Here is a 27,628-nt window from a genome sequence, read left to right as displayed (position 1 = left end):
GCTCTATTGAAAAATACTTGGAGTAAAGGGACCAAATAGCAAGTGAAAAAATGCACAATTCTGCATATTAAAAAAAAAGAGGCCGGGTGCAGTGGCTCACACCTGTAATCCTGTCATTTTGGGAAATGGAGGTAGGATAGTTTGAAGCCATGAGTTCAAGACCAGCCTGGGCAAGATAGGGAGATTCCCGTCTCTACAAAGATTATTTTTAAAAATTAGCCAGGTGTGGTGGTGCATGTCTGTGGTTCCAGCTACTCGGGAGGCTGAGGTGGGAAGATCCCATGAGCCCACAAGTTCAAGGCTGCAGTGAGCTATGATTGCACGACTGCATTGCAGCCTGGGTGACAGAGCAAGACCATATGTCAACAATAAAAACAAACAAAATGAACAAACCGGAAGATTAATAGTGAATGCTCCACAAGATAAAAACAGCAACAACTTTATAACTTTACAAATTTTTTTCTCATAAATCTGAAATAAGAATTAAATGTGAAACAGTTCAAAACTTCAAGATAGTTATTTATTAATAAAATACAAATACATATTTTAAAAATGTACAAATTAAATAAAAATACCTTCAAAGTTAAATGTCAGTTCTTTCACAATCATTGTGTAGGGGTAATACGTACAATATCTTGGCTTACTAGTAATTTTATACCAGTCACTTGAAACAACATCCTTAAAACTTTTAATAATATGTTGTAATAATTCCATTTTTCATTTTTTAGAGTTTGATAGAAGACAGTCAATATCGTGAAGGATTTCAGAGGTTTTTTTCAATGCTATTGATACTCTGTTTTCATTAACTTCTCCTAGCAAGGTTTCTGAAGATCCCGGTTTATAATGATCAGAAGGCTGTTCATTTTTCTTGTTAGAAATCTGGTTTAGGATACCACTATTCTCTAGTAGCACTAAGTTGCTTAGTTAAGGGGGTTTTCCCCACATGTTTCATTATATAAATATCTTTATATTCAGAAAGCATAGCCTTCATATTGAATATTTCTCAGCTGGAAGACCTCTTGGATTCATAATAGAGTTAGAACTGCAAGGCTTATCAAGTCTGCTCCTTGTAAATGAAGAAACTAGTTAGAGTCTAAAGGAGGGGGAAAGAGAACAGAGAGTGTATGTGTGTGTTTGGGTGGAGGTTTGGTGGTAAGGAGGAAATAATGAAAATCTCAGTAACATTTCTTTAAATGAAGAAATGATATGGGAATTAAAGAGTAGGATGATAGGATTATAAGGAATCTGTGTAGTGTCTGTTTTTAATTTTAAAAGATTTAGAGTGAAAAACCTGTTCACTACAGAACTTATTTGAATAAGATTAGAGCAAAATCACAAGAGAAAACAAATTTAGATGAATTGGGTGAGAATGTACAGAACGAAATATTTCATTTAAAAAAAAGAGGTCTTATACAGCTATAATTTTATAATTATGTAAGTGAAAAAGTTTCCAAAGGAGACCTTAACCCTAATTAACTGTTCTTTATCCAATTTAAACTCAAGAAAAGTATAAATGTTAACATGCTATACCTTCTATCGACAAGATCCATCTTAAATTACAATCTTAAGTATTTGCTTACTCAATAAAGGTTAGCAATATATTAAGTATAGATTAATATTCACAAAGTACTGAAGTCATGAATTAAGCCTAGAACGAAAGAGAGTAATTATGTAGGACAGTGCATTCTGTTTAAAGGATACAGTTAAACTTCTGTATCTTTTCAAGTTCAGAAGCAACAGACCTGTCCAAGGAAAAAAAAAATTCATTCAGTTGTCTGATTCCTTTGTATTCATGATATTTCAAATAAGCATACCTGACTTTTTTTTTTTTTCATAAAGGTTAGAATTTTAAACGGAAGAACACAGAAGAATTCTCTTTATGTTACCTTTATTTAGCAACAAATCAACTTGACTCAACTGATACTTACTGAGTGCCTTTAAAGCTAAGTGAATAAAAGTCTACCCCTTGTAAATCCACTTCAAGGAATTTATAATCAAATATTGACGTTTGAAGATAATGGGCCTTCCTGCTACTTCTTAGTACTAACCTACCATATACTCTACTTTCCTCCCTAAAGTTTACTCAAACTTTAAAAACCTATTAAAATCCCATTCCTGCTGTGAAAGAAGTGCTTTCTCCTTCCCTGAATTCCTATAGCATATTAATTAATCACATACTTATTTGTAATCTCTTCTCTTGAACTATTTAACTTCCTGCTTTTCCTACCTAGATTGTTTCTCTCAGAAGAAAGGATTTTTTATTTTTCTGTACTTGTGCATATATTAATACCTCGTTTATATGGAACTCTTTGGGAATGGATCATATGGGAGATCCAAGTTTTTAAATAGTTGAATTATGTGTCAAAACAACCATTTTTAATTAAATTCCTTCTGGAGTAGACTACCTACTTATTTCATTGTTTTTTTTAAGCACCGAGGGTTAACATGATGAACATTAGTTCTTACCATGTTCTATGGAATGATAGTTGGGCAACTGGTATGGAGAAGGCAAATATATACATCTCCCGTGGAACTCCTCAGTGTGTGTTCCTTATCCTTTTTCTTTTTCTTTTTTTCTTTTTTTTTTTTTTTTTTTGAGATGGAGTCTCGCTCTGTCACCCAGGCTGGAGTGCAGTGGTGAGATCTCAGCTCACTGCAAGCTCTGCCTCCCAGATCCACGCCATTCTCCTGCCTCAGCCTCCTGAGTAGCTGGGACTACAGGCGCCTGCCACCATGCCTGGCTAATGCAAGCTCCGCCTTCTGGGTTCACGCCATTCTCCTGCCTCAGCCTCCTGAGTAGCTGGGACTACAGGCACCTGCCACCATGCCCAGCTAATTTTTTTTTATTTTTAGTAGAGACGGGGTTTCACTGTGTTAGCCAGGATGGTCTTGATCTCCTAACCTCATGATCTGCCCGCCTCGGCCTCCCAAAGTGCTGGGATTACAGGCGTGAGCCACCGCGCCTGGCCTCTTTATCCTTTTTCTTATCGAGTTAGAATGAAATATTAGCAACGGCATACAACTACAAACTGTAACTTGACTAGCTCTCTGCAAAATTAATGAAGACATTAGTCTAAAATATTCAAGTCACTAGAAAAATCTTCACAGTTCATAGTAGGGTGTGTGACTTGTCTGCTTTATTGGTTTTACTACAACAGATCACATGCAACTCCTTGTCAGCTTGTACTCTTTTCCCTTGTACTCCAGCCTATGGATGGAGAATGAAAAGAAGTATTTCATAATTTTAAACATCTGTGGCAAAGAACTTGGATACAACTTACTCCAACAGTCAGCTGATTGTTCATTATTGCAAAATATCTTTTTTTTTTAAACCCAAGACACATTTTTCTGGGTGTAAGAAACAATACAACCTTTAATGTTGTTGCTCACATAATGAACTTTTTATGAAACATGTACTATTTGTTGACTAAAAAGTTGAATTAATAAGCTAATAATGGAGGGTGTGGTGGAAAAAAAATACTAGAATACAACTTAGGTAGCTTTTTATTGTACAATCTTGTTTCTTCCTTCAAGCTACCCTCTTTGATAAGAAAAACCAAAGTGGAGATACCTAAGGCTTTATAAGGGGAATGGAGCTACTCCTCAATTTCTTTATCTTACCTCTGCTGTTCCTAGTTGCTTTCACCTTTAGCTGCTATCACCAATCTCTACTTGCAGTTTTTAGTGTGTATTGACAGCCTCTTCTCAGCTTTCATATAAAAAGGCTGATGATATTTTACAAACTGCGAGCTAAGCAATGGCGAAGGGACCAGTTTTATAGACAAGTACAATTTTCCTTCCATCACAACTGGTTTTTTTGCTAGTTACTTTAGCACCTTTTCTGCTTCCAAACAGGCTACAGCTAAAGGATGAGGGATCTGCAAAGCTGGATCCTTAGATACCTGAGATATTCAAATAACACTTACTGATATGATTTGATTTGTTCTAAGAAATGACTTAGGAAAAGGTAACAAAAATAGGCTTAATGTTTACGTTTTGTTTCACTACACTATGTTAGGTTACCTCACAAAACTTACTTAAAAAGCTTCCTAAATTTTTCCTGATATCCCTGTCTTCCAATATATTCAGGTTAGACTCTCAGTGACACTAATCTTCTAATGACCTTTCTTCCTATATTTTCTATCTTATATTTTCACAAAAAGTTCCTATGAAGCCCAGTTCTAGTACCCTGCACACCGAAAAGCACATAGGAGGGACTAAAATACTTGCTTTATTTGATCGGCCAGTTAATTTGGGGGAAGTAACTAATATGACAGAAATTATTTAAAAATCAATTTTTTCTGAAAGCTTATGTTATTAAACCTTTTATTTCCTTTAACATTACTAAAAATCTAAGAATCCCCTTTAAACTTTTCCATGAAGTTTTCAGGATGAATTTGTCACATAAAAAGAGCCACTCATTTTCATGTTAAGTTTTCAAAGAAAGGTTTTCTTACCTTTGGGTAAAATAGAATATGATGAAATGTAATAAATTAGAAGTCTGATTAGAAATAAATTATTTTCAAGCTTAGGCTATCAAAAATACTTTAGGAGTTAAACATATTCAAAACTAAGAAAAATTTTTTGGGGAAAAAACTCCCAGTTTACCATTTGACAATTTTAATTTTTTAAAAGTATTAGGTCTTCTAAACAGATTCAGCTTAAAAGAAAAATACCAATTTTCTTGGAGAACAGACGATGACAAATGAGTGGGTATTTCTCTGGGACTAGTCTGAAAAAAGTCTCAGTTTACCATTTGACACTTTAATTTTTTTAAAGTATTGGCTCTTCTAAACAGATTAAAATAAAAATACCAATTTTCTTGGAGAACAGAAGATGACGAATGAGTGGGCATCTCCCTGGGACTAGTCTGGAACAGTCTCCTGCACCATGATGTTACTGTTGTCACATATCTAAAGTGAATACATTAAAAGGAATACTTGAAAAATGAACTTGAATACATTATAAAGTTATAAACAAATGTAAAATCATTAAGACAATTTGGGAAAAAAGGATAAAGAAAAAATGTTAAAGTGAAGCATTTACTGGGCAATTCACAAAATACTTTTCACTGGTCATAGAAAAGCCAAGTTTTTTCCATTATTCATCAAGAAGAAAATGATTAACTTATATTTTTGATTAATAAAAATGACATTTAAGAATCAAAATAAAGGTGATATTTGGATTTCATTTAAAGTTCAATTTTAAATGTTCTAATTCTTTTAGTTTTTCAAAGTAAAATGTGTTTAAGTTTTATCAAAAAATGTCGACACATGATATGACTGAGCATTTGCTTACTAAAATTTAAACCAAAAAATGCCCGCTAATGCGTACACACATATGCTTGTACGCATATGTATAATTATATATAACTTACTAGGTATCTAAAACAAGTATCAAGTTTAATAAAATGAATGATCTGAAATGATTGGCTGAATCAACAGAAATGTTTGCTAAAGAAACTATCTTTTTTGAGGCAAATCATTAATAGCAATGAATAAGCACTTAGACTGAAACACAATAAAACCCAACAGAAAAATACACTCAAGAGGTAATAAAAAACAATTCTTTTGTGAATATTCTCAAGTAGAATCACTAAAATGTCAAGACTATCACAAGTAGAATTACACTGTAACTAACAGATAAACCAAAAGAAAAAAAAATTCATAAAAAGCTGAAGAATCTTCCCCATTTTAAGAGTAATCATTGGGTAATTTTATCCACTTTATAGAAATATACACAATTTTAGTTATTTGTGGTTGCAAACCTTATTTCAAATTGGTTAGAGGATTAGTTAATTGTTAACACAGCTGACCATATCTAACCTCCACAGCAAATCAGTATGTCTACAACACATTTCATTTGGAAAAGTTACTTGAATACAAATGAAATGATTAAAGCTGACTTGAAAGCTGGGCATGGTGGCTCATGCCTGTAATCCCAGCACTTTGGGAGGCCAAGGCGGGCAGATTACCTGAGGTCGGGAGTTCAAGACAAGCCTGACCAACATGGAGAAACCCCATTTCTACTAAAAATACAAAAATTAGCCAGGCATGGTGGCACATAGCTGTGATCCCAGCTACTCAGGAGGCAGAGGCAGAAGAATCGCTTGAACCCAGGAGGCGGAGGTTGCAGTGAGCCAAGATTGTGCCATTGTACTCTAGCCCGGGCCACAAGAGCAAAACTCTGTCTCAAAAAAAAAAAAAAAAAGCTGACTTGATCTATTTAGTTACACTAAACACAAGTACAACTCTCAACTCTGAAATGACTGAAATGCCTTCATTATTATCCACATGGAAAAACTAAAAATATATCTAACATTTAAATAATGTTTATTGCTTCTTCTCTGTTAGTTAAAAGTAAAATGTAAAAATAATTTTAAAAATTGCTTTTCAGTACCTTTCATATGGTTCAGGGTGTTCAATTTGAATTAACTGATCTTGTCCATCAGGAAAAGTTAACTTACACCAACCCAAGTTAAGACCTTGATTTACCTTAAGAAGTGGAAAGATAAGTTTTATCATTTTAGAACTGAAAACAAAAACACAACCAACCTATTCTAACTTCATTAACTTAAAGAAATAAGTAGAGGAATCATTAAAGATGCAACAATTTAAATGTTGTTTACATGAGATATGGGTGTTATTTAACCACCACTCATATAGGTAATTATCAAAACAAATGAAAATACTAATCCCTTTCTCTATAATCAGTTATCTTTAGAAAACTGACTATTTGTCAAGTCATTCTGATATTTGCTAGGAAATCCAAAGAGATCAGTAAAGCTTCTTGACAGATTTTATACTTCAAAAAATGAACTGAAATAGTGTGGTACTTTATTTTCTTTGTTCTCTTTTCCACAGATAACCAGTAAAAACTAGATTTCAGTCTGAAGTATACCCACTTGTCTCTTCTCAATAGGAGAGCTGAAATTCCAATTTAGGGTTAGAGTAATGCCATCTAAAAAGATAGCATGTACTTTGTCATCAGAGTAGGCAAGAAATCTTCCCACGCTGGGTATGAGTGACTCTTTCAAAACCAAAGGCAGTATATTGCTATCATTTATCCCAGGTACCTAAAACCAAGTAAATAAAAATAGCAGGAAATAGAGTTATCTAAGAACAAGATTTAAATGAATATTAATGACTCTGAGGCAATTTCGGGTACTTATTCAGAAGTCGAATATTATAAAATCCTTATATTTTAACTTTTCCAAAAGTGAATACCAAAAACAGTATTTTTTTCAAGCAGATTCAGTTCTAATATCTTTGTAAAGTCACTGTTCTGCTCTGAACTTTACATCCAATATAGACAAAAATTAGGAGCTTATAGATTTGTAATTAAATATATATACAGAAATCAAAGTCTGAGAATCACTTCCTCCAAATCAGCATTAAGGAATTTATTTTTACAGTTATGAAAATATAGAACACTATAATATCATGGTTTATAATGATTTTTACATACTTCAAATCCAGTCAGTTCCCCTATCCTTTCCTCTTCATGAAAAACAAAAACAAACCATATACAATAAAACTGTAACATTAAAGCCTGAACTTTCAGTGTTTGTCTACTAGGTAGGTATTTTTCTGAATAAACCAACATTAATGTTACAAAGAATTTCTCACATAACTTAGAGGAAAGCTGTTTGAACTCAGAAGTATGGATACAAACAATAAAACAATTTAAAAATATCTTGCTTTTAAAATAATTTTAACATACCATTTTCCAGCAGCATATACGATAGTTATGGCTTAAAGAAAGTCTCATCTTCACACAGTGTTGAAGAATTCTGTGAACACGAAAACTACTACTTAAACATTTGCAAATGACATTTTCCATTTCTAGCAACCCATTTTCACTGCCATACAACATTTTAGATGATCCGTAAATCATTTCCACTGAAATGTGTTGGGAACTCTTTTTTCTCAAGAAATCCTTAAGACCCTAGAAGGGAACTACTTTTGCTTCCCTTTGTGATAATCTTACCTACTTAAGGCTATTCCTCTAATTTTTAGCAATGAAATGATTTAATGGACAGAATTTTCAGGAACTCCTTTTTAAGAGGTGATAGATTCACACCACCTGGAAAGTTTCACATAGCCTAAAAATGGTAGGGATGTGAATCAACTATCCCTAGGAAATCAAATTATAGAATATGCTTCTTCAAATCTATTTTGGAAATTGCTCGTACATAAATTTATAAAAAGAAACAATACAACAGTCCACTTGCATTCTTCTGGGTGTCACAGATTGAGAGAATTTTAAAAACATGAACCAAAGAACCAATCTATGCTTTATCATACTCTCAGAAATCTATTACTCTGAAGATAATAAAGAAGTATAAACATATTAAATATATCATCAAATCTCCAACTTGATTTCAAGGAACAATAATGATGCCACACTTATGCAGAGAAAGAGCACTTACTTCCTCTCAGCACTTGCTCACTATATATGGATATTTCTCCGTATTTAAATTACAAAGCCGGAAGTACTCTTAATAAATGACATAAAAATTACCTTATTTTATAAGTTATGACACCAAAAAAGTTGACAAATTTTACCGAAGGCATATATTTCCATTGTACCTGCCAATTCTTAATCTCATCCTTAATCACAAGAAAATGTGCCAAGATATTTAGACACATAACATTTGATTCAATTGAATGGGAAGAACTTACCTTGTTGCCTGTTTAATTAGAGAACCAACAGAGAATGGACTTCCTGGTCTATCTGGAGGAAGGTTATTTACTGAGTAAGTTTTCTCTTCTCTCTGAAAATTAGTTAAAATGAAAAATTTCATTAATAATAAATTTTTGCCTTTATTCCTTAGCTGTTTTTCCTTGAAATATGTTTTTACAATAGTGACGAGTAGTTATTTTAACAAACTGAAGCCCATAAAACCATGGTATTTTATGATGCTTTTTCATTTTCCCTTTTTTTTTTTTTTTTTTTTCTTTTTTTTTTTTTTGAGACGGAGTCTCACGCTGTTGCCCAGGCTGGAGTGCAGTGGCGCGATCTCGGCTCACTGCAAGCTCCGCCTCCTGGGTTCACGCCATTCTCCTGCCTCAGCCTCCGGAGTAGCTAGGACTACAGGCGCCCGCCACCGCGCCCGGCTAACTTTTTGTATTTTTAGTAGAGACGGGGTTTCACTGTGGTCTCGATCTCCTGACCTTGTGATCCGCCCGCCTCGGCCTCCCAAAGTGCTGGGATTACAGGCTTGAGCCACCGCGCCCGGCCATTTTCCCATTTTTTAAAAATATAGAATTGCTCCTATTCATTTGAAAGTTATTATTTTATTTTATTTATTTTTGAGACAGGGTCTTACTCTGTTGCCCAGGCTGGAGTACCATGGTGCGATTACAGCTCACTGTAGCCTCTGTGGCTCAAGAAGCCTTCCCACCTCAGCCTCCCGAGTAGCTGGGACCACAGGCACATGCCACCATGCTGGGCTAATTTTTTAAGTTTTTTGTAGACATGAGGTCTTTCTATATTATCCAGATGAGTCTCAAACTCTTGAGCTCAAGGGATCCCAAAGTGCTGAGATTACAGGCATGAGCCACTATGCCTAGCCCAAAAATTAAATTCTAACAACTTATAACTTATTATGCAATTTAAATATTAGTTTATATTTACATTAATATGGTAACCAAACTAATTTTCCTACACATTAGCAGGAAATTTATCATGAGCCACTCCTTTCCCTTAAGACAAAAAGAAATGGCTATATAGATTTAAAAAAAACTACTTTAATTTAATGAATATACCATTTTGCTACATTAATGGAAGAACTATTGCTATAGTTTATGGAAGAAAAAATTATTTACAGGCTGAGGTTATTGAAATTAGAAAAAAAATTGTTATTTTAAAATTCTTTCTGAATTTCCTCTTCCTCAGACTTGCTAGTGTTTTCCAGGACTCCGTCTCCAGCCTTCTCTTTCAACTTGTTGATTTCTTTTTAGATAATCCTAAAAGGGTCCAAAGCTGTGTTCACATAAAATATCATAATAGCAACAGCTAACATTTGTGGAGCAGATGCTATGTGCTAGGCACTATCCTACTCACTTTACATGGATTATCTCCTTTGTTTCTTAAAATAATTCTGAGATAACTATTAATGCTTGTTTTTCAGATGAGAAAACTGAGACTGAAGGCTAAGAAACAGTAGAGATCTGATTTAAACCACCAAAGAGTGCAGCTCATACTCTTTACCATTAGGGGAAGAAGATGGGCTTCAAAGTCAGACAAATGTGGATTCAAATCACAGGTTTGCCTTTTACCAACTATAATGATGGGCAGGCTATACAACCTTTTATAAGCCTCAGTGCCTCCAGCCTGTGAAATGGGGATACTGCCTACCATCCAGATTTATCTGAGGATTAATGATATAATATACATATAAAGTTCCTGGGACAGAATTTAGCATATAATATGTTCCAAACAAAAGTCTCTGTCCTTTTATCTATCTAAATCTCTATTGGGCTTCTCTTTTGGCTATCAAAACAGACATCTCAACATCACTATGTTAAAACTAGAATTAGTGTTATTTCAAAATTTGCACTTTCACTTTCTCTACACTGTATTTACCTTTGGTATGTCATTTATCACGTTGTTCCCTCTACCTAGAACTCAGTTCCCTCCTCCCTCGCCTCCGTTTGCCTGGCTAACACCTGTTTTTCCTTCCGTCTCAGGGAAGCCATTGCAGAGGTACCATAGACTAGAAGAAATCCCCTAGTTATGTCCACAAGCACAGTTCCCTCTAATCCTGCCTCTTGGTCTTAATTACAACTTCAGTTTAATAGTTTTTTACTTAATGTCTGTTTTCTCTGTTAGAATACAGCTCCATGAAGGAAGGGGCTGTGTCTGTTTTGCTCATGTCTGTATTATCGTCATTTATTAGCAGAGTGCTTAGCACATGGGAGGCACTCAGAATACCACATTTTAATTATTTATGTCTTTCTCTACTGGATATTGAGTTCCCTCTGGGTTCTTATTTCCATCTATTTCATCAACTCTAAAATGTTTATTTTTCACAATTTAACCTCTCTGAAATCTGGATCCATCTTACAATTAAGAGTGTCTTATAATCTATTAGGCAGGTGGGGTTGAGACATAGTTGAATTTTAATAATCTCAAATCCTTCTTTACCTGACATCTCATGGCAGGCTCAAAAGAAAAAAAAGCCATCATCAAAAAAATTTAGATTTGATAAAAATTTTGGTTTCACACCAAAAATTGCACCACCATTCACTGGTTTATTAATAATTTGGCATCGCTTTCAACTCCTTCCTCATCCTCAGTGTCCAGTCAGCAATCAGTTCTGTCTCCTTAATATTTCTTTCCATTTTCCCTACCACTGCCTTGCTTTCACTTGAACTATTATACATGTCTTCTGACTGGTTCTACAGCTTCAAGTTTTACCTCTTTCCCACCCAGTTCATCTTCCTCTGAAATAATCTAACAAAAATCTGATGTCACTTCCCTACTTGAAATCCTTCAGTGGTTCCCCAAATGCAGTGAGGTTTCTTATGCTCCATTTATGAGCTGGCTATCTTAGTAATCTGGCTTCTTCTGTGGACATTTCCCCTAGCATCCCATCTATGTTTTGGCCTACCAAACTACAACATTTTCACTTCCTTCAACACTCCACACTTGCCCCAGGCTCTTTTGTCCAGTTCGGTGCCATTTATAAACTGTTCTAAGAACCAGCAATAATAATGTGTTGAATAAGACAGGGCTTAACTCTAGTGTGGCTGACAATGAACATACATCATTAAGAAAATGTCACCCAATATTCAGTGCTTTGAAGAAAAAAGATGAGGATGTCATGATAGGGAGTGTCTTGGGTAGCTTCTTTAATTTGAATAGTCAGGAAAAGCCTCTGTGAGGAGATGACATTTAGATAGAAATCTGAGTGACAAGAAGCCAGCCATGCAAAGAGTTGAGAAAGTAAATTGTTCCCTTAGCTATATGCTCCTCCTACCTCCATCTGTCTTTTGTACAACTCCTCCTTTGGAATTATAGATCCTAGCTTAGCCAAGTCTTCCTTCAGGAGTTGTTTCTGGAGCCTCAAACACTGGGTCAGGTGCCCTTTCTTATGTGGTCCCAAAGCACCAAGTTCTTGTCTCTATGGAAGTACTTAGACTGTGAGTACTTGTCAATCTTTCCTATTTCAATTTTTAATTACACAATAAATAATAAATTACGTTTTTGTTAAAAAAAAAGTTCAAAAAGTATGAAAATTGAGTCCTCTCAGACTTCTCCTCCCTCACAAAATCCCACAATCCTTCCCAAAGGTAGCTACTTCAGTGTGTATTTGCCCAGCATCCTTTCTTGTGCTTGTGCATGTGTATTACAGAAAGAACTATACAGGTATGGGGTTTATTTTTTGTTCTTTACACAAAAGATATCATTGTACGTTTTCTAACGCAAGTTTCTTTATTCACTCAACAATTATCTTTGAGATCTTCCAGAATCTATTACTCTATGCATCAACATCTACCTCATTCTTTTCAACTACTACACACCATTCCCATAATTTGATAATAATAACACTTCACCATTTCCCTATTAATGAACATTTATTTAGGTTGCTTCTGATTTTTTGTTGCTACAAATAATGCCACAGTACACACCCTTTGCCATGCTTCTTTGAACACATGTGCAAATATTTTTCTAGGCTAGATACTGAGAAGCAGAATTTCTCATCAGTTTCATTTCATGTTATCAAATTGTCCTTTAAGAAAGCTGAACCAATTAACACTCCAACCAACACTATGAAAGCACCCCTTTTCCCACACCCTTCCCAGCAGAAGATGCCATCAGTCTTTTTAGTTATTGACAATTTGGTTAAGGGAAAAATGTATGTCATTGATTTTTTGCATCTCCCTGATGCAAGTAGTAAAGTTGAATATGTTTTCAAATATTATGACTTTTTAATTTACATTATCTTTTCTACGGCTAAATCCATTTTTACCCTTTGCCCATTTTTCTATTAGGATATTTTGGGTTTTTTTGGTCTATTACTGATTTAGTGTGGAATATCTTCCAGGCCTTTGCTTATCTTTTTAACAGAAATTCTAAATTTTTTTTTTAATTAAAAAAATTTTTTTGAGACAGAGTCTTGCTCTGTCTCCTAGGCTGGAGTGCGGTGGTGTGATCCTGGCTCACTGCAACCTCTGCTTCCCAGGTTCAAGCGATTCTCATGCCTCACTTTCACAAGTAGCTGGGATTACACACATGCACCACCATGCCCAGCTAATTTTTGTATTCTTAGTAGAGACGAAGTTTTGCCATGTTGGCTGGGCTTGTCTCGAACTTCTGGCCTCATGTGATCCACCAACCTTGTTCTCTCAAAATGCTGTGATTACAGGCATAAGCCATTGTGTCTGGCCTAAATATTTATAATTTAACATAAGTTTGAAGATTTCAAGCTTGTCAAACTTTTCTTTTACGCCTTCTGGTTTTCTGTATTCTACTTAAGAAGAATCTCCTTTACCCAGAGATTTTAAACATTGTTCTTCTATATTTTCTTCTAACACTTACAAAGTTTGGTTTCTTACATTTAGCTCTTTAATTCATCTGAAATTTATTTTGGAGTCTGGGTTAAAGTAAGGAGCAAACAACTTTATCCCCAAAAGAGGGTCAATTGTTTCTAAATCTTTGCACTAAAGCAGACAGAGAAGGGTGAATGTGTTGCACACAGAGGTTGGAGAGTGAAACCCAAGGCAGTCCACCACAAACGCATTTTAACCCAAAAGCTCACGCTTCTACTCGATATATTTGCTTCAGTATAAAAATTATCACCCCCTCTCGCAACAGCTTTGAGTAGAATTGAAGCTCCAGGAAGATACACTCCTCTTATCTTGCAATTTTGCAAACCCCTTGATACACAGCAGTCAGCAATGTGACTATGCATACCTACTCTGTTTGCTTGCTCACTTGATTGTCTGATGTACTATATACACACACATATACACATATATATGTATACATGTTACTGGGCACACTTGTATCTCATTTGCTTGTTTGCTTCTCTAACTGAACACAAGACTGTGAACTCTTGAGGGCAGGAACTCTTCTTCATCTTCATCTTTGTCAATGCTTACTGGAGTGCCTGCCAAAGAGTTACTGTTCAATTAATATTTATTTACTAAATACTTTCCTAGAGATAGGCCCCCTAGAGTTAGGAATCTGTTCCAATATATACTAAAGTATTTATGAATAAAACAATATTTGGTTGAGATTTACTTAAAAATAAACAGGGAGTGGAGGGAGCAGCAGGAAGTATAAATGAACAAGATGGGTGATGGGTACATAGAGGTCCATTATATTTGTCTACTTTTATATATGTTTGAAATTTCCATAGTTTAAAAAAGTCTCAATTTTTAACTCTACTCCCTAGGGATTCTAATAATCTGATTAGTATTTAAATACTCCACTCTGTAATGAAGACAGAAAACATACTTATTTTGTTCTAGCATGCAAAGTAGTGTGATACTACAGTGATTGCTATGCAAGGGTGGATGTCAAATATCCAAGTGGCAATAAGTAAATTAAAACTCATTAACAAAATACTGACATTATTAAGACTATGATCTGGTAATTATATCATATTATGTTTCACTGTTTTCAGCAACAGAGAACAATCTTGTTCAACTGTCTAGTTGTACATGAAGATTTAGAAGTTAAGAGGTGCTTAAAATACACAATTACATGGTGGGGAAAAAAGAATGTGCTTTTGCTTTTTAATGTACAAATATTAATTCAAAGTAGTACAGTAAAAATAAGGTGGTTAATAATTACTGTACCAATGCTTGCAGTAAGATTATATTGACTGGGGAGTAGGAAGCAATGTTATATAATGACCAAATTTCCCATACATATTTGGAATTATTTAGAAAGAGCTATACAGCAAAACTCTTCTTGAGTTGAGTTCCTTGTTGGCTTACCTCTTCTGATCCTTCTTGAATGGAATAATATGTAAAATATTTCCCAAAATAAGCCCCTTCTGATTTGAAAACAGATCCATCTCCAGGATAAATCTCTATTGAGTTCATATTTTGATGGGTAAGTCTAAGAAACAGAAATAACCATTAAAATTTTTTTCCACTTGAGATTAAAACATGCATGAAGATAGCCATCAAAAAACAGAAACAACAAAATCTAAGCAAAGAAGCACAGTCTTTTTCCCTGTCCAATGAAGCAGATAATTTCATATTCTGAACCCAACCAGCTAAGTTAACTTTTTCACAGAAAGATAAATAGAATTGGTTTATGCATTTATTTCAATAACTAAACTAAGAGCTTCTAGAATTCAGGCATTTTGTCTTATCATCTTCTTGATATCCCCACTGCTAATCACAAGGCTGGCATATAAGGGTCACCAAAGCAAAGTCTATTGCATAGGAGTTAAATACGACCTTTCCAGAGCCTGAAAATAAATAGATTAATGAAACTAGTGGAATCAATACTTTATGGATAAGATTAGCCATCTGTATAAGGGGCTATCCCTAAGAAAAGGTGGCTATACCTGGAGCAGCCAGGTAAAATCAAGGTACTGGGTATATAACATATAGAAACTTAATCCAAGTTAATTTTATTAACATATATGTTAGAATATGTTGTTGGAAGGAATAGGTCTAGGTCTTCACATAGAAAAGGAGAGCCCCCTCTCTCTCCAAAAATTTAGCAGTGCTCTTCTAGCATTATTCATGGAAGTGAAACTCTCAATCTGGCTAACACTAGTATTCTAGTCACTAGAAGGGTGTCCTTTGTTGTGGGGTAGGGATAATTCAGTGGAACAGTGCTGGCACAGAGTGGCCACTCAATGAGCATTTGCTTTGTGAATGAAGGCTAAAAATCTCCCTTAGGTGATCTACCTTCTCTAATTCCATGCTCAAGCAATTCTGTTTTGACTATTTCAAACAACTTGATCCTCCAGTGCTTGGAAGGGGTATCCTAAAAAACTGATATGAATGTTACATTCACTAGCAAACCGATCCCTCATTGGCTTTGGAGGTACCACATAAGTCTTATAAAAATGGTTAACGTGCCGGGCGCGGTGGCTCAAGCCTGTAATCCCAGCACTTTGGGAGGCCGAGACGGGTGGATCACGAGGTCAGGAGATCGAGACCATCCTGGCTAACACAGTGAAACCCCGTCTCTACTAAAAAATACAAAAAAAAAAAACTAGCCGGGCGAGGTGGCGGGCGCCTGTAGTCCCAGCTACTCCGGAGGCTGAGGCAGGAGAATGGCCTGAACCCAGGAGGCGGAGCTTGCAGTGAGCTGAGATCCGGCCACTGCACTCCAGCAAGGGGGACAGAGTGAGACTCCGTCTCAAAAAAAAAAAAAAAAAAAAAAAAAAAGGGTTAACGTGAGTCACAAGACCCTCATGTGCACTAATAACATTAGTTTTGAGACCTGTAAAACTCAGGATCAAACATAAGAGCACAGTTGGCCCAGCAGAACTGTGTCCTCTTCTGAGAGTCTATCTATAAGGCTAGTCCAATCTTCTCTCTGACATCAATAAACAGCTCTAACTCCAACACAGGAGCCAACATCGGTGCCTTACCTATATGTAACACCTTTGTACCAAACCATTTTTACTTGTTCAGGATAGGAATATTCATTGGATTGTCTCTGTAAAAGTGAATCCCAAAAATTCCACCTGTGAAGGATAAAATACAAGCTATTACTTCTGGTTGCTCAATATAATTGCCTTTAGAAGTCAAGAAAATGGTGCTACTGTAACAGGATTAATTTCTTGTTTAACTCGCTATATCAAAGAATAAAAACTAATATGAAGGTATATTAATGAAATGTAAAAGCAAGTCTTCTTTTTCCATGTTTTTTCAGTATTTTCAATAATCTTATTATTGAATCTCAGCACAATTACATAAATTAACAGTTTAACTAACATTTACAACTTAGCCTGGATTCCCTAGGCATGGTGGCTCATGCCTGTAACCCCAGCACTTTGGGAGGCCGAGGCGGGCAGATCACGAGGTTAGGAGTTCGAGATCAGCCTGACCAACATGGTGAAACCCCGTCTCCACTAAAAATACAAAAATTAGTGAGGCGTGGTAGCATGCGCCTGTAATCCCAGCTACTCAAGAGGCTGAGGCAGAAGAATCGCTTGAACCTGGGAGGCGGAGGTTGCAGTGAGCCAATATCGTGCCAGCCTGGGCGACAGAGTGAGACTCCATCTCAAAAAATAAATAAAAAAAATTACTAAAATATCTGTGGTGGGCCAAGCACTGTGCTATACACACTGTGGATATAACAACCAAAAAAAGGAGACATGGTCCCTGCCCTCAGCAGGGACGTTAAATAATAAACATTGAGTATAAAGAAAAGGCAAGTACTGTATGCTATGGAATTATATAAGACTTAACTTGTTTAGGGTCTTCAGGAAAACCACTCTAAAGAAGTTAGGTTTTAGCTGAAACCTGGAAATGAGCACAAGTTAGACAGTTGAGAGAGAGAAAGGGAGAGTGCTCCTGCAGAGTAAAGAGTAGGTGCAGTGGTCAGAGAGTGCTTGAGCAAGCATTTTAGGGATTGCTGAAGTCCAGCTTAGCAAGAATAGAGAAAGCAAGGGCAAGAGTAGTGAAAGAGTTGAGGATTACAGATATAGGAAGGGACCAGATCACAAAAGACCTGGTAAGCTATGTGAAGGATCATAGATTTCAACCTAAACATAGTGATAAGTTATTGAAAAATCATTACTTTTGAAGCATAATTCCCTTTTGATGTGTACTCATAATACTTTTCTCATTTTAACCAGATAATCATGACAAGCCTAACAGTCATTCCCATATTTTTGTTTTAAATAACAAATGTATACTCAGATATTGCCTGGGATCAAATCTCAATTTTACAAGTACTAGCTGTGTACCTTTCCTCAAGTTATTTAACATTTCTGTGTCTCAAGTTCCTCTACATATAGGGATGATACGTCTTTTAACTTCACGGGGTTGCTTTGAGAATCAAACGGGTAAAGTCCAACAGTACCTGGCACATAAGTGTTTTGGAAGTGTTAGTTATTATCATTATTACTGCACTATTTATGCAAAGTTGATGTTACAAATCTACAATCCTTAGTGGAGGTAAAAGTTTTATACTTAGCCTTACAGAAGCTGCTCCATGTGTACCCATTTTGAAAATAACATATTTATAGTCAGTGAACCAAAGAGAGGGGTAGCGTCTGAAGCTAGGTATGGACAAAAGAACTGTGTCAGATCCACACTCCAGCAAGCAAGGTCACGGGCTCCAGTGAGCAGCAGCAGGTGCTCCCCTGGGCCCACAGAGCCCTGTGCGGACTCCTGTCCCATCATTTAGCATACTTTAATAATCTTTTTAGGTACAGTGACCTCCACTAGATTCTAAGTTGCTATAAAGCAGGGACTGTGTCTTAGTCATCTCTGCAGTCATGGACTTAGCATAGTATCTAATGTAGAGTCAGCCTTCTACACTCAATGCATGGACACAGAGTAAGAAACATAAGCAACACATTTGCTAGGGAAATTATTTACTATCAGTTAAAAGCAAAATTTTGGATGAGATAAACTTTCCTTATGAATGGTATCAGATAAAATTATCCACGTAAAGACTGGTTCTGATAAAAGCTTCATGACTAATAGCCATTATTGCATTACCTGTGCAGGTGTGGAACTGGACAGCTGAGTGGCAGGGCCCTGGGAAGAACAGAAACCACTTTTCCTCTTTCCTCTGAAATATCAGAAGTTAAACATCTACTCTGAGTTATATGTGCATCAATTTTAGACATATTGTTGATTTTCTTATGAAAATGAAGTGCTAAAGACAAAGGATATTTCCATTCCTCTGGACAGGCAGCCACAGACCAGCACTGCTTGACCCATGTGTATACACATGTGTGCTTTGTACCAGGCAAAGGCAGCTCTTCCCTCCCTTCAGTTCCATTTACACAACTCATCTTCTTTAAAGTTTCTTTGGATTTCATGATCTGGCAATGAAGCTCATTTTCTTTATTCTTCAGTCTCTGTCCTGATAAATTTCCATGTATACAGATTTTGCCAGCTTTTTCTAGTTTATCTTTTGGGGCTTTATTATTTGTTTCTGACAACCCTGCAGATGAGTCTGACTTCTGGCTAACTTTACACAAAAAATGTACTGTAAATTCATGCTGAGATCTGGGCAGGCACAGGTATGCATGACCATCTAAAGACGTTATCTTCACAATGCCACTCTCCATACATATCATGGTACCATCTGTACCAAGACTGGGCCATCTCACTTCTGTGATGTCAATGAAGATATGCTGAAATGAGGGGGGAAAAAGAGATGGTGAGTATTTTCTGTTAACAGTCCAATTTTTCCATACATTTGATATTTAAGTATTGTGTAAGAAAGCTCTTAAATATTTGTCTTTTACTATCTAGAGAGAATGAAAAAATGGAGGGCCAGATCTCAGCCTATATATGATTTTCCAGAGAATATTTGATATTGTTAAGATTATCTCCCTTAAAAAAAAGAGATGTAAAACACACAGACACAAAATGAGAGAAATGATCATATTTAGTGTTAAATGTATTTTGGTTTTAAATGTACAATGAACTAGAGATAAACAGATTTGTACCCCTCCCCTCACCCTGCAAAAGTTTACTCTGAAAAAAACTAGAAATAAGGGAAGACCAGCACTATGATATATTATATTAAAAGCAATGTTAGTTAAAAATGTTTAAGTTTTAAATAAAAGAAATAAAAAAAAGCAACCATAGCTTAAATGGTATGGGACTAGCATAAAAATTATTGACAGAACAACTCAGAAAATTCAAAAACAAACTCAATCATATCTTAAAATGTTATATGCAATAACATAAGTTTTTCAGAGCAAGAGGGAAAAGAGAAAATTATTTAAACTAGTACTGGAATTACTGAACAGCATTTGGGGAATTCTGTCTTGCAGGGTTATCGCATGGACTAAATAAGGCAACATTTATAAAGTACCCATCCTTGGTAGTACCTGGCACACCATACACTAAAATAAATTTCAGAAGGCTTAGAGGAAACTTTAAAAAAGTTTAATTACTCAAAGAAGAATTGATCCTGACTAATAACAGACTCATAACAAGTAACAATGTTGGTTGTGTCTTTTCATATAAGATATAAACAGTAGATACTGCATGAGAGTTTTTTACTGAATTAATTTTGCCAAGCATTTAGCATTTCAATTCCATTTATGTAAAACCTTACATTTACACAAACTATTGTCAAGAAAGTTTCCTAAATTTACCATGCTATCTATGTGTACAATGTTAGGACACTAAAATTGCTGTATTTATTGGCAGCAAAGCTGGGTTGTTAAGGATCCAGTCATCAAAGTCCTCTTTTAGAATTAGACTATCTAATAATCCTGCTGCAGCATCAGCAACAAGCTAGGCAGTTTCAGTGAATAAAGTGACTCAAAAGACACAATGGAAAATTACCCTTCTAGACTAAGTTACAACTTATAATTTTTTATGGCTCCTTTGCCACAAGACAATATAAAATGACTCAGTCGGGAGGCCAGCATCTTGACAGCATAGAAAGACAGCAGAAAGTAGTTGAGAAACAGAGTTTACAGAGTCAGATAGACTAGGTTCAAATCCTGACTTTGCCACTTAGAAAACTGCCATAGACAAATTAGGTAAACTCTCTGAGACATAATTTCCTTGTCTATAAAAAAAAGCTGCCATCTAGGCAATATACCTGTTTTGATTGGATGGACATCCATTTTGATCAGTATGGTGTTATTAAATATTTCCAGTATTATTCATTATTAATGGACATAGTAAACCCTCAGTAAATTACAGTTGTTATTATTATTCCTAAAAATCCAAATAAAATACTATATAAGCAAAATAATAAAGGTCATACCCATAGTTACAGATCTCTACCATACATTAACAAATACCACACTGTTACTGAAAATGGTCACATAATTTCTTAATTTTGAGACCTCTGAGAATGAAAAAGTCACCAATCTAAAAGATTCTGATTATAATCCTTGGATACAAAGAAAATGGCAAGGGGATAAACTATGTAACTTCAATGTTTTATAAAAATGTATCCCCAAGTGTCCTGAAAAAGAAAAAAAGGCTAAACATTAAATTACCTGTTTCTAGTTACTTGTCCTCAAATAATACTAACAAAAATGAAGTTAAAAAAAATCACCTTTTTTCTTTCAGAAGGTATGATGGTTTCAGATAAAAAAGGGTAAGTAGCTGAAGAGTTTCGAAAATCTAGGGCTCGCTGTAGTTGCTCCTATGAAAAGAAATATAAAATGTAACCTTAATGTAAAATGATTTGAAAATCAATTAAAAATGACAGTACAGTATAATCTATGATACTAATTACTTTTCATATTCTAGCCACGTCAACAGTATTTTGGTATTCAAAGAGTAGTTTTGGCCAGGCATGGTGGTTCACACCTGTAATCCTGGCACATTGGGAGGCCGAGATGGGAGGATTACTTGAGGCCAGGAGTGTGAGACCAGCTTGTGCAACATAGCTAGACAATGCTCTACAAAAAATTTAAAAATTAGCCAGGTGTGATAGTGCACGCCTGTAGTCCTAGAGTAACTTGCTTGTAAAAGGAGGTTGAGGCAGGAGAATCACTTGAGCCTAGGTGTTTGAGGCTGCAGTGAGCTATGGTAGTGCCACTGCACTCTAGCCTGGTGACAGAGCAAAAACCTGTCTGTAAAAACAAAAAAGTTTTTATGCAGTATCTTTACTTACTCTGTAAGTGCTAATGACAAAATGTGTCCTTTGACGAATTCTTTCCGGTTGTTCTAAAGGATGTGCTGAAACAGGAGGTGACTTTTCAAATAAAAATTCAGAGCCACAGGGAGAAAGTTGCAACGTGGAACCATCAACATATTGTACTTGTACTGAATCATCTTCATAAAGTACCATTCGCAGTTCGGCTGCCATTACTATGGCAGAATAAGATGTCCTTCTAAGTCAAAGACTGAATGAAATAGGAAACACAATAGCACAAATAGTTCTCTTAATGTACAAAAGTTTTATCAAAATAAATCGGTGCATTTTCTAAGAAGATGACATTGCCATTGCATTTACTTTTGTTAGAAAAATACTAACTACACTTGATAGATCTGAAATGAACATCCTTAACAAAATGCCTTAATTAACCCCTAGAAGTTTACTCCAATGGAGGAACATAACCAAGGAGAGATAAAGCGATAACTGTCTTTATAATTTTAATAGCTTCACTTCTACTGAAATTTAAATTTTGTAAATTATATGCTTACCATTTAGAAGCTTATAATTTCTAGAAGTTTACTCCAATGCAGGAACATAACCAAGAAGAAATTTAATTTTTTTTTTTTTTTGAGATGGAGTCTCGCTTTGTCGCTCAGGGTAGAGTGCAGTGGCGTGATCTTGGCTCACTGCAACCTCCACCTCTCGGGTTCAAGCGATTCTCCTGCCTCAGCCTCCTGAGTAGCTGGGATTACAGGTATATGCCACCATGCCTGGCTAATTTTTGTAATTTAGTAGAGACGGGGTTTCACCATATTGGTCAGGCTGGTCTGGAACTCCTGACCTTGTGATCTGCCTGCCTCAGCCTCCCAAAGTGCTGGGATTACAGACATGAGCCACTGCGCCCGGCCTAAAGAAATTTAATTTCTATAAATTATATGCTCATTATCTCATTTCAAATTTCAAATAATAAGCAAATTCCATTTTTGCTGTAAGAATGCAGCAAATTGTTTGTAATACAAATTCAAAAGACGGGCAGAAGGTAACTATTAGGCCTATGGGAAAAGGACCCTGAAGAAGAAATCCAAATACCTGGAAACCTGTCTCTACCCTAGCATTAAAGAAATAGCTCTTTATTACTAACAAGCAACTTAATCTCCTATTGTCTTGGATTTGTCCTTATTTAGCTGCATTCAATGTCCTCTTCTCTACCTCTAAAATACTCTGTCTTCACCTATGCTCTCCATATAGCAGTGAAAGAAGGGGATGAAAGAGTTGGGTTTCATTCACATCTTACCATTTACTAGCTAGCTATAAGTCTCAGGTTGTTCCTCATTTGTAAAATGGGAGTAGTAACAGGACTGTTGTGTGGATTAAATGAGAAAACAAATATGACAGTAACTAGCACTGTGGATGCTGCCTTGCAGGCACTCAATCAATCTTATGAAATGTTTTTATTCCTTTCTAACACTAACCCCATCCCCTTCTACATTACCCCTTCTACTACCCAGGTAATCCCAAGTTTTACCTGCCAGAAAAAAAATAACTTTCTATAGAAAACACTTCCACCACTTTATCCATATTTCCTACTTATAAACAGCTCAAGTGTAGTATTCACTCACTACCAACCTTCTCTCCTATCTATCTTCAATCCACTGCAATCCAGCTTTCACCTCTATCTCTTTACTGACATTGTTTTGCAATGGTCACCAATGTCTTCTTAGACCCAATGACTTTAGTCTTCATCCTACTAAACCTCATCAGCGTGTAACAGCATTGTCTACATTCCCTTGCGCCAAACTCTTTTCCCCCCAACATTGGGCTGCCACAGTTTTCTTCTTCACTTCTACCTGTTTTTATCATTCTTCTTCACTATTTCCTTAAATCAAGGATTCTTCAAGACCTGACCTTAGTCCACATTTCATCTCTTCTTAACACTCCTGTCATTTTTATGCCTCACCTTGTCTTTTTTTTTTTTGAGATGGAGTCTCACTCTGTTGCCAGGCTGGAGTACAGGGGTGCGATCTGCGCTCACTGCAACCTCCGCCTTCCGGGTTCAAGTGATTCTCCTGCCTCAGCCTCCTGAGTAGCTGGGACTATAGGCACATGCCACCACGCTTGGCTCATTTTTTGTACTTTTAGTAGAGACAGGTTTTCAACATGTTAGCCAGAATGGTCTCGAACTCCAGACCTCGTGATCCGCCCGTCTTGGCCTCCCAAAGTGCTGGGATTACAGACGTGAGTCACCGCACCTGGCCCACCTTGTCTTTTTTTAACCTTACCCCTTTAATGTATGTAATCAGCTGTAGGTGATATCATCTGTAATCTTCTGAGGATATGACAGGATATAAGTAATTATTTAACCACATGGTCTCTCCTGAGGAGATTCACACAACTTTTAATTATCTTCTTTCTCTAGAGAACTTCTAAATGTACCCGACTTCTCAGAGCTTTCAGGTGGCTGCCTGCTAGACTGCTCTCTATGTCCCCGTCCCATAGATAAATCAAACTTAACGTAACTAAAATGGAACTTAATCACTCCTACCAAAAGCAGGCTTCTGTAATATCCCCTAATTGCACTTTCACTCTCATCTCTTCCCTCAAATCCAGTCTGCATACAGTAGTACCCAGAGGGATCTTTTAAAATGAAAATCACATCTATCACTTTGTGGCTTAAAGCCCACCAATACCTTCCATTTCCACTTAGAATAAAATGCAAACTCCTAAAACTATGGCCTACAAAGGTCACACAATCTGGTCCTATCTACCTCTCCAAATGTCATTTCTCAACTCCCTCCTACTTCTACAGGGCACTTTAGATACATTGGCATTTTTAATGTTCTTTAAACAATCTCTTTCCCATCTTAGAATCTTTGCACCGTTCTTTCTGCCTGCCTTGTCTTTTCCTTGGCTCATCACAAGACTGGTTCTTTATCATCATCAAGGTTTCAGCACAAATGTAACTCCTACAAGCGCCTAACAACCAACTAAGTTAAAGTTACTCCCAAACATCTCCCAATCATTTGTCATCCCTCTTCAAGTTTTTTCTTCACAGAATCTATCATCAAAATTGATTATTTATTTACTTGCTTTTTGTTTTCTCCCACTAGGATATAAACTCAACTGAAGCAGGCACCTTATCTGTCTTATATGCAACAGTATCTCTGGCATCTAAAATAGTATTAGGCAAAGCGCCGGGCGCGGTGGCTCACGCCTGTAATCCCAGCACTTTGGGAGGTCAAGGCGGGTGGATCACGAGGTCAGGAGATCCAGACCATCTGGGTTAACATGGTGAAACCCCGTCTCTGCTAAGTATACAAAAATTAGCCGGGCATGGTGGCGGGCGCCTGTAGTCCCAGCTACTCGGGAGGCTGAGGCAGGAGAATGGCGCGAACCCGGGAGGCGGAGCTTGCAGTGAGTCAAGATGGCGCCACTGCACTCCAGCCTGGGCGACAGAGCGAGACTCCGTTTAAAAAAAAAAAAAAAGTATTAGGCAAATAGTAACGGCACAATAAATATTTGAACGACGAAAAGTAAGTAAATTGCTCCTCCTGAATTTGCAATTTGAATTAATGCTGTCTCATTGCTAGTAGCCAATATTCTAAAACTTGACTTTCCACTCCACGCCCCTGTAAACAAGTCCTGTTGATTTTCTGTCTTTGGAACCTGGCTTTCTCTACCTCTTTTTCTTTTTCAGGCCATAGACTCTCCCTTCAACTCCTGCAACTGTCTGAAATTTCTTCTCTCTCCAATCCATCTCCAGTATTGATGTCAAAGGTAACTTTCCACAAGTCAGACCATACCAACTGCTTTACATCACTTGTTTACGTACTTATCAAATGGCAATATAGATTACAGATATATATAAACACACACGTATATATCCGATATGTCTACTTGGTATTTTAGGGGAAAAAACGGTGTTGATACATAGGTGGAAGACATTTTCTGATTCCAATTTGGGAAAAAGAAAGTCTATTTTTGGCCAAATCTTTTTTTCGTTTCTTTTCTTTTTTTAACAGCTTTATTGAGGCGGTTTTCTAAGTTGAATCAAGCATACACAAGAAAAAAGTGTAATGACTAAGCTTCTTGGCATACCTTAAGAAAGTATAACCCAGCTCCTACCCACACTGCCATTCTCATCTCTACTGTCTGGTTCCCGCTTGCGTTCTCACCACCCACCACATTACCTCAGGGTATGTTTAACACTCAAAAATCCGCAAGTCTGTTCTTGACATGAATGAGAATCTCATTTCTTTCAAAATGTTATAGTCTCTAGTTACAGAAGGAATCTTATCAAAACAACCACCCAAAGTCTTCCACTCACAGCAGTTCCCAGCCGAAAAGTTGCGGAAATGAGGCCCAGCAACGGTCCCTGGCTTTGATTTGCCAAAATGCTCTGGAAGCCGCAGCCTCCGCGCCTGCCAACGACTGCTTCTCCAGGGGTTTCTTGAGTTTGACAAATTACCAACAAGTGATATTTCTTGATGAAAGAAAAAAATCACAACCCTAGAGGAATAAGGTCGCAGGGAGTGTTTTGACCAAGATCCCCGCCAGGTAAAAGGAAAGCGGAGAGAGCAGCAACTTAACTATTAAGAGAAAACGCAAACAGCACAGCAGCCTTTCAAAACCAGCACCGGCAGGACCCGCTTCACCACTCCACTGCAGGGAAGACCGGAAGTCCCGCCCCTCCACTCCGGGGTCTGCTCTCTCTGCGCTTCCTGCGAAGGGCGTAGCAGGAAGACGTGTAGGAATGCGGCGGGCGGGTGGTTCCTTGTCGGGAATCCCTTGGGCTTGTCTTTGATTTTTATTTCCGGTGTCCTACCAAAAGCGTCGGAGGGTTGTATGTCTCTCACTTTAAATCAAAAGCTGGAAATGCATGATTAAGCCTGTAAGGAAGGCATGTTGAAAGCCAAGATAGGCTGAAAGCTTAAGCCTCTTTTGTCAAACAGCCAAGTTGTGAATACAAAGAAAAAATTATTAAAGGAAATTAAAAGTACTACTCCAGTGAACACATGAATAATAAGAAAAACCAAAACAGCCTTATTACTGATAGGGAGGAAGTTTGAATGGTCTGGATAGAAGATCAAACCAGCTACAACATTCCCTTAAACCAAAGCCTAATCCAGAACAAAGCCCTAACTCTCTCTGAAGGCTGAGAAAGGTGAGGAAGCTGAAGAAAAGTTTAAAGCTATCAGTAGTTGGTTCATGAAGTTTAAGGAAAGAAGCCATCTCTGTAACATAAAAGGGCAAGGTGAAGCCACAAGTGCTGATGTAGAAGCTGCAGCAAGTTATCCGGAAGATCTAATGAAGATCGGTGATGAAGGTGGCCAAACTAAACAGCAGATTTTTAATGTAGATGCAACAGCCTTCTAGTGGGAGATGTCATCCAGGACTTTCATAGCCAGAGAGAAATTAATGCCTGGTTTCAAAGCTTCAAAGGACAGGCAGATTGTCTTGTGAAGGTCTAATGCAGCTAGTGACTTGAAGTTGAAACCAATGCTAATTTCCCATTTCAAAATCCTAAGGCCCTTAAGAATTATGTTAAATCTACTCTGCCTGTGCTCAAGAAACAACAGAGCCTGGATGACAGCACATCTGTTTACAGTATGATTTACTGAATATTTTAAGCCCACTGTTGAAAATGACGTTAAGAATAATAGATTTCTTTTAAAATATTGCTACTTATTGACAATGCACCTGGTCATCTAAGAGCTCTGATGAGAATGTACAAGATTTATGTTGTCTTCATGCCTGCTAACACAGCATCCATTCTGCAGCCTATGAGTCAAGAAGTAATTTTGATTTTCAAGTCTTATTATTTAAAAAATACATTTTGTGCGACTATAGCTGCCATACAGAGTGATTTCTCTAATGGATCTGG

General features: G+C 36.7%; 1 protein-coding gene across 6 annotated transcripts; it reads right to left on the bottom strand.

Moving 5' to 3' along the window:
• Nucleotides 1-498: 498 nt before the first annotated feature.
• Nucleotides 499-26,598, bottom strand: C6H5orf34 (chromosome 6 C5orf34 homolog). 6 transcript variants are annotated; one of them, XM_071098948.1, is made up of 14 exons: nt 26,072-26,595; nt 21,763-21,994; nt 21,199-21,288; nt 18,660-19,303; nt 17,400-17,453; nt 16,577-16,672; nt 14,955-15,078; nt 8,685-8,776; nt 7,723-7,792; nt 6,905-7,075; nt 6,400-6,494; nt 4,815-4,913; nt 1,702-1,742; nt 499-911 (listed from the first exon to the last, which is right to left on the bottom strand). In XM_071098948.1, exons 2-14 carry the CDS (start codon nt 21,955-21,957, stop codon nt 718-720), a joined length of 1,965 nt encoding a protein of 654 aa, XP_070955049.1. In that variant the 5' UTR covers nt 21,958-21,994; nt 26,072-26,595; the 3' UTR covers nt 499-717. The 6 variants fall into 6 exon arrangements, with proteins under 6 accessions (XP_070955049.1, XP_070955051.1, XP_070955050.1 ...); XM_071098950.1 differs by having other exon boundaries at nt 26,335-26,408; XM_071098949.1 differs by lacking the exon at nt 26,072-26,595 and adding an exon at nt 25,935-26,065.
• Between the last annotated feature and the right edge of the window lie 1,030 nt (nt 26,599-27,628).

The sequence above is a fragment of the Macaca nemestrina genome, chromosome 6, assembly GCF_043159975.1.
Source record: "Macaca nemestrina isolate mMacNem1 chromosome 6, mMacNem.hap1, whole genome shotgun sequence".
In the NCBI taxonomy this organism is placed as follows: Eukaryota; Metazoa; Chordata; class Mammalia; order Primates; family Cercopithecidae; genus Macaca; species Macaca nemestrina.
This window is presented reverse-complemented; position numbering and strand designations above follow the sequence as displayed.

Excerpts from the sequence above, each read along its gene's own strand:
- C6H5orf34 (XM_071098948.1), bottom strand. The coding sequence starts at position 21,957 with ATGGCAGCCGAACTGCGAATGGTACTTTATGAAGATGATTCAGTACAA. Across the intron at positions 6,495-6,904 it reads CTCCTATTGAGAAGAGACAA|GTAAATCAAGGTCTTAACTT; the intron begins GTGGGTATACTT and ends CCACTTCTTAAG. Across the intron at positions 4,914-6,399 it reads CACCCTGAACCATATGAAAG|ATATGTGACAACAGTAACAT; the intron begins GTACTGAAAAGC and ends TATTCACTTTAG.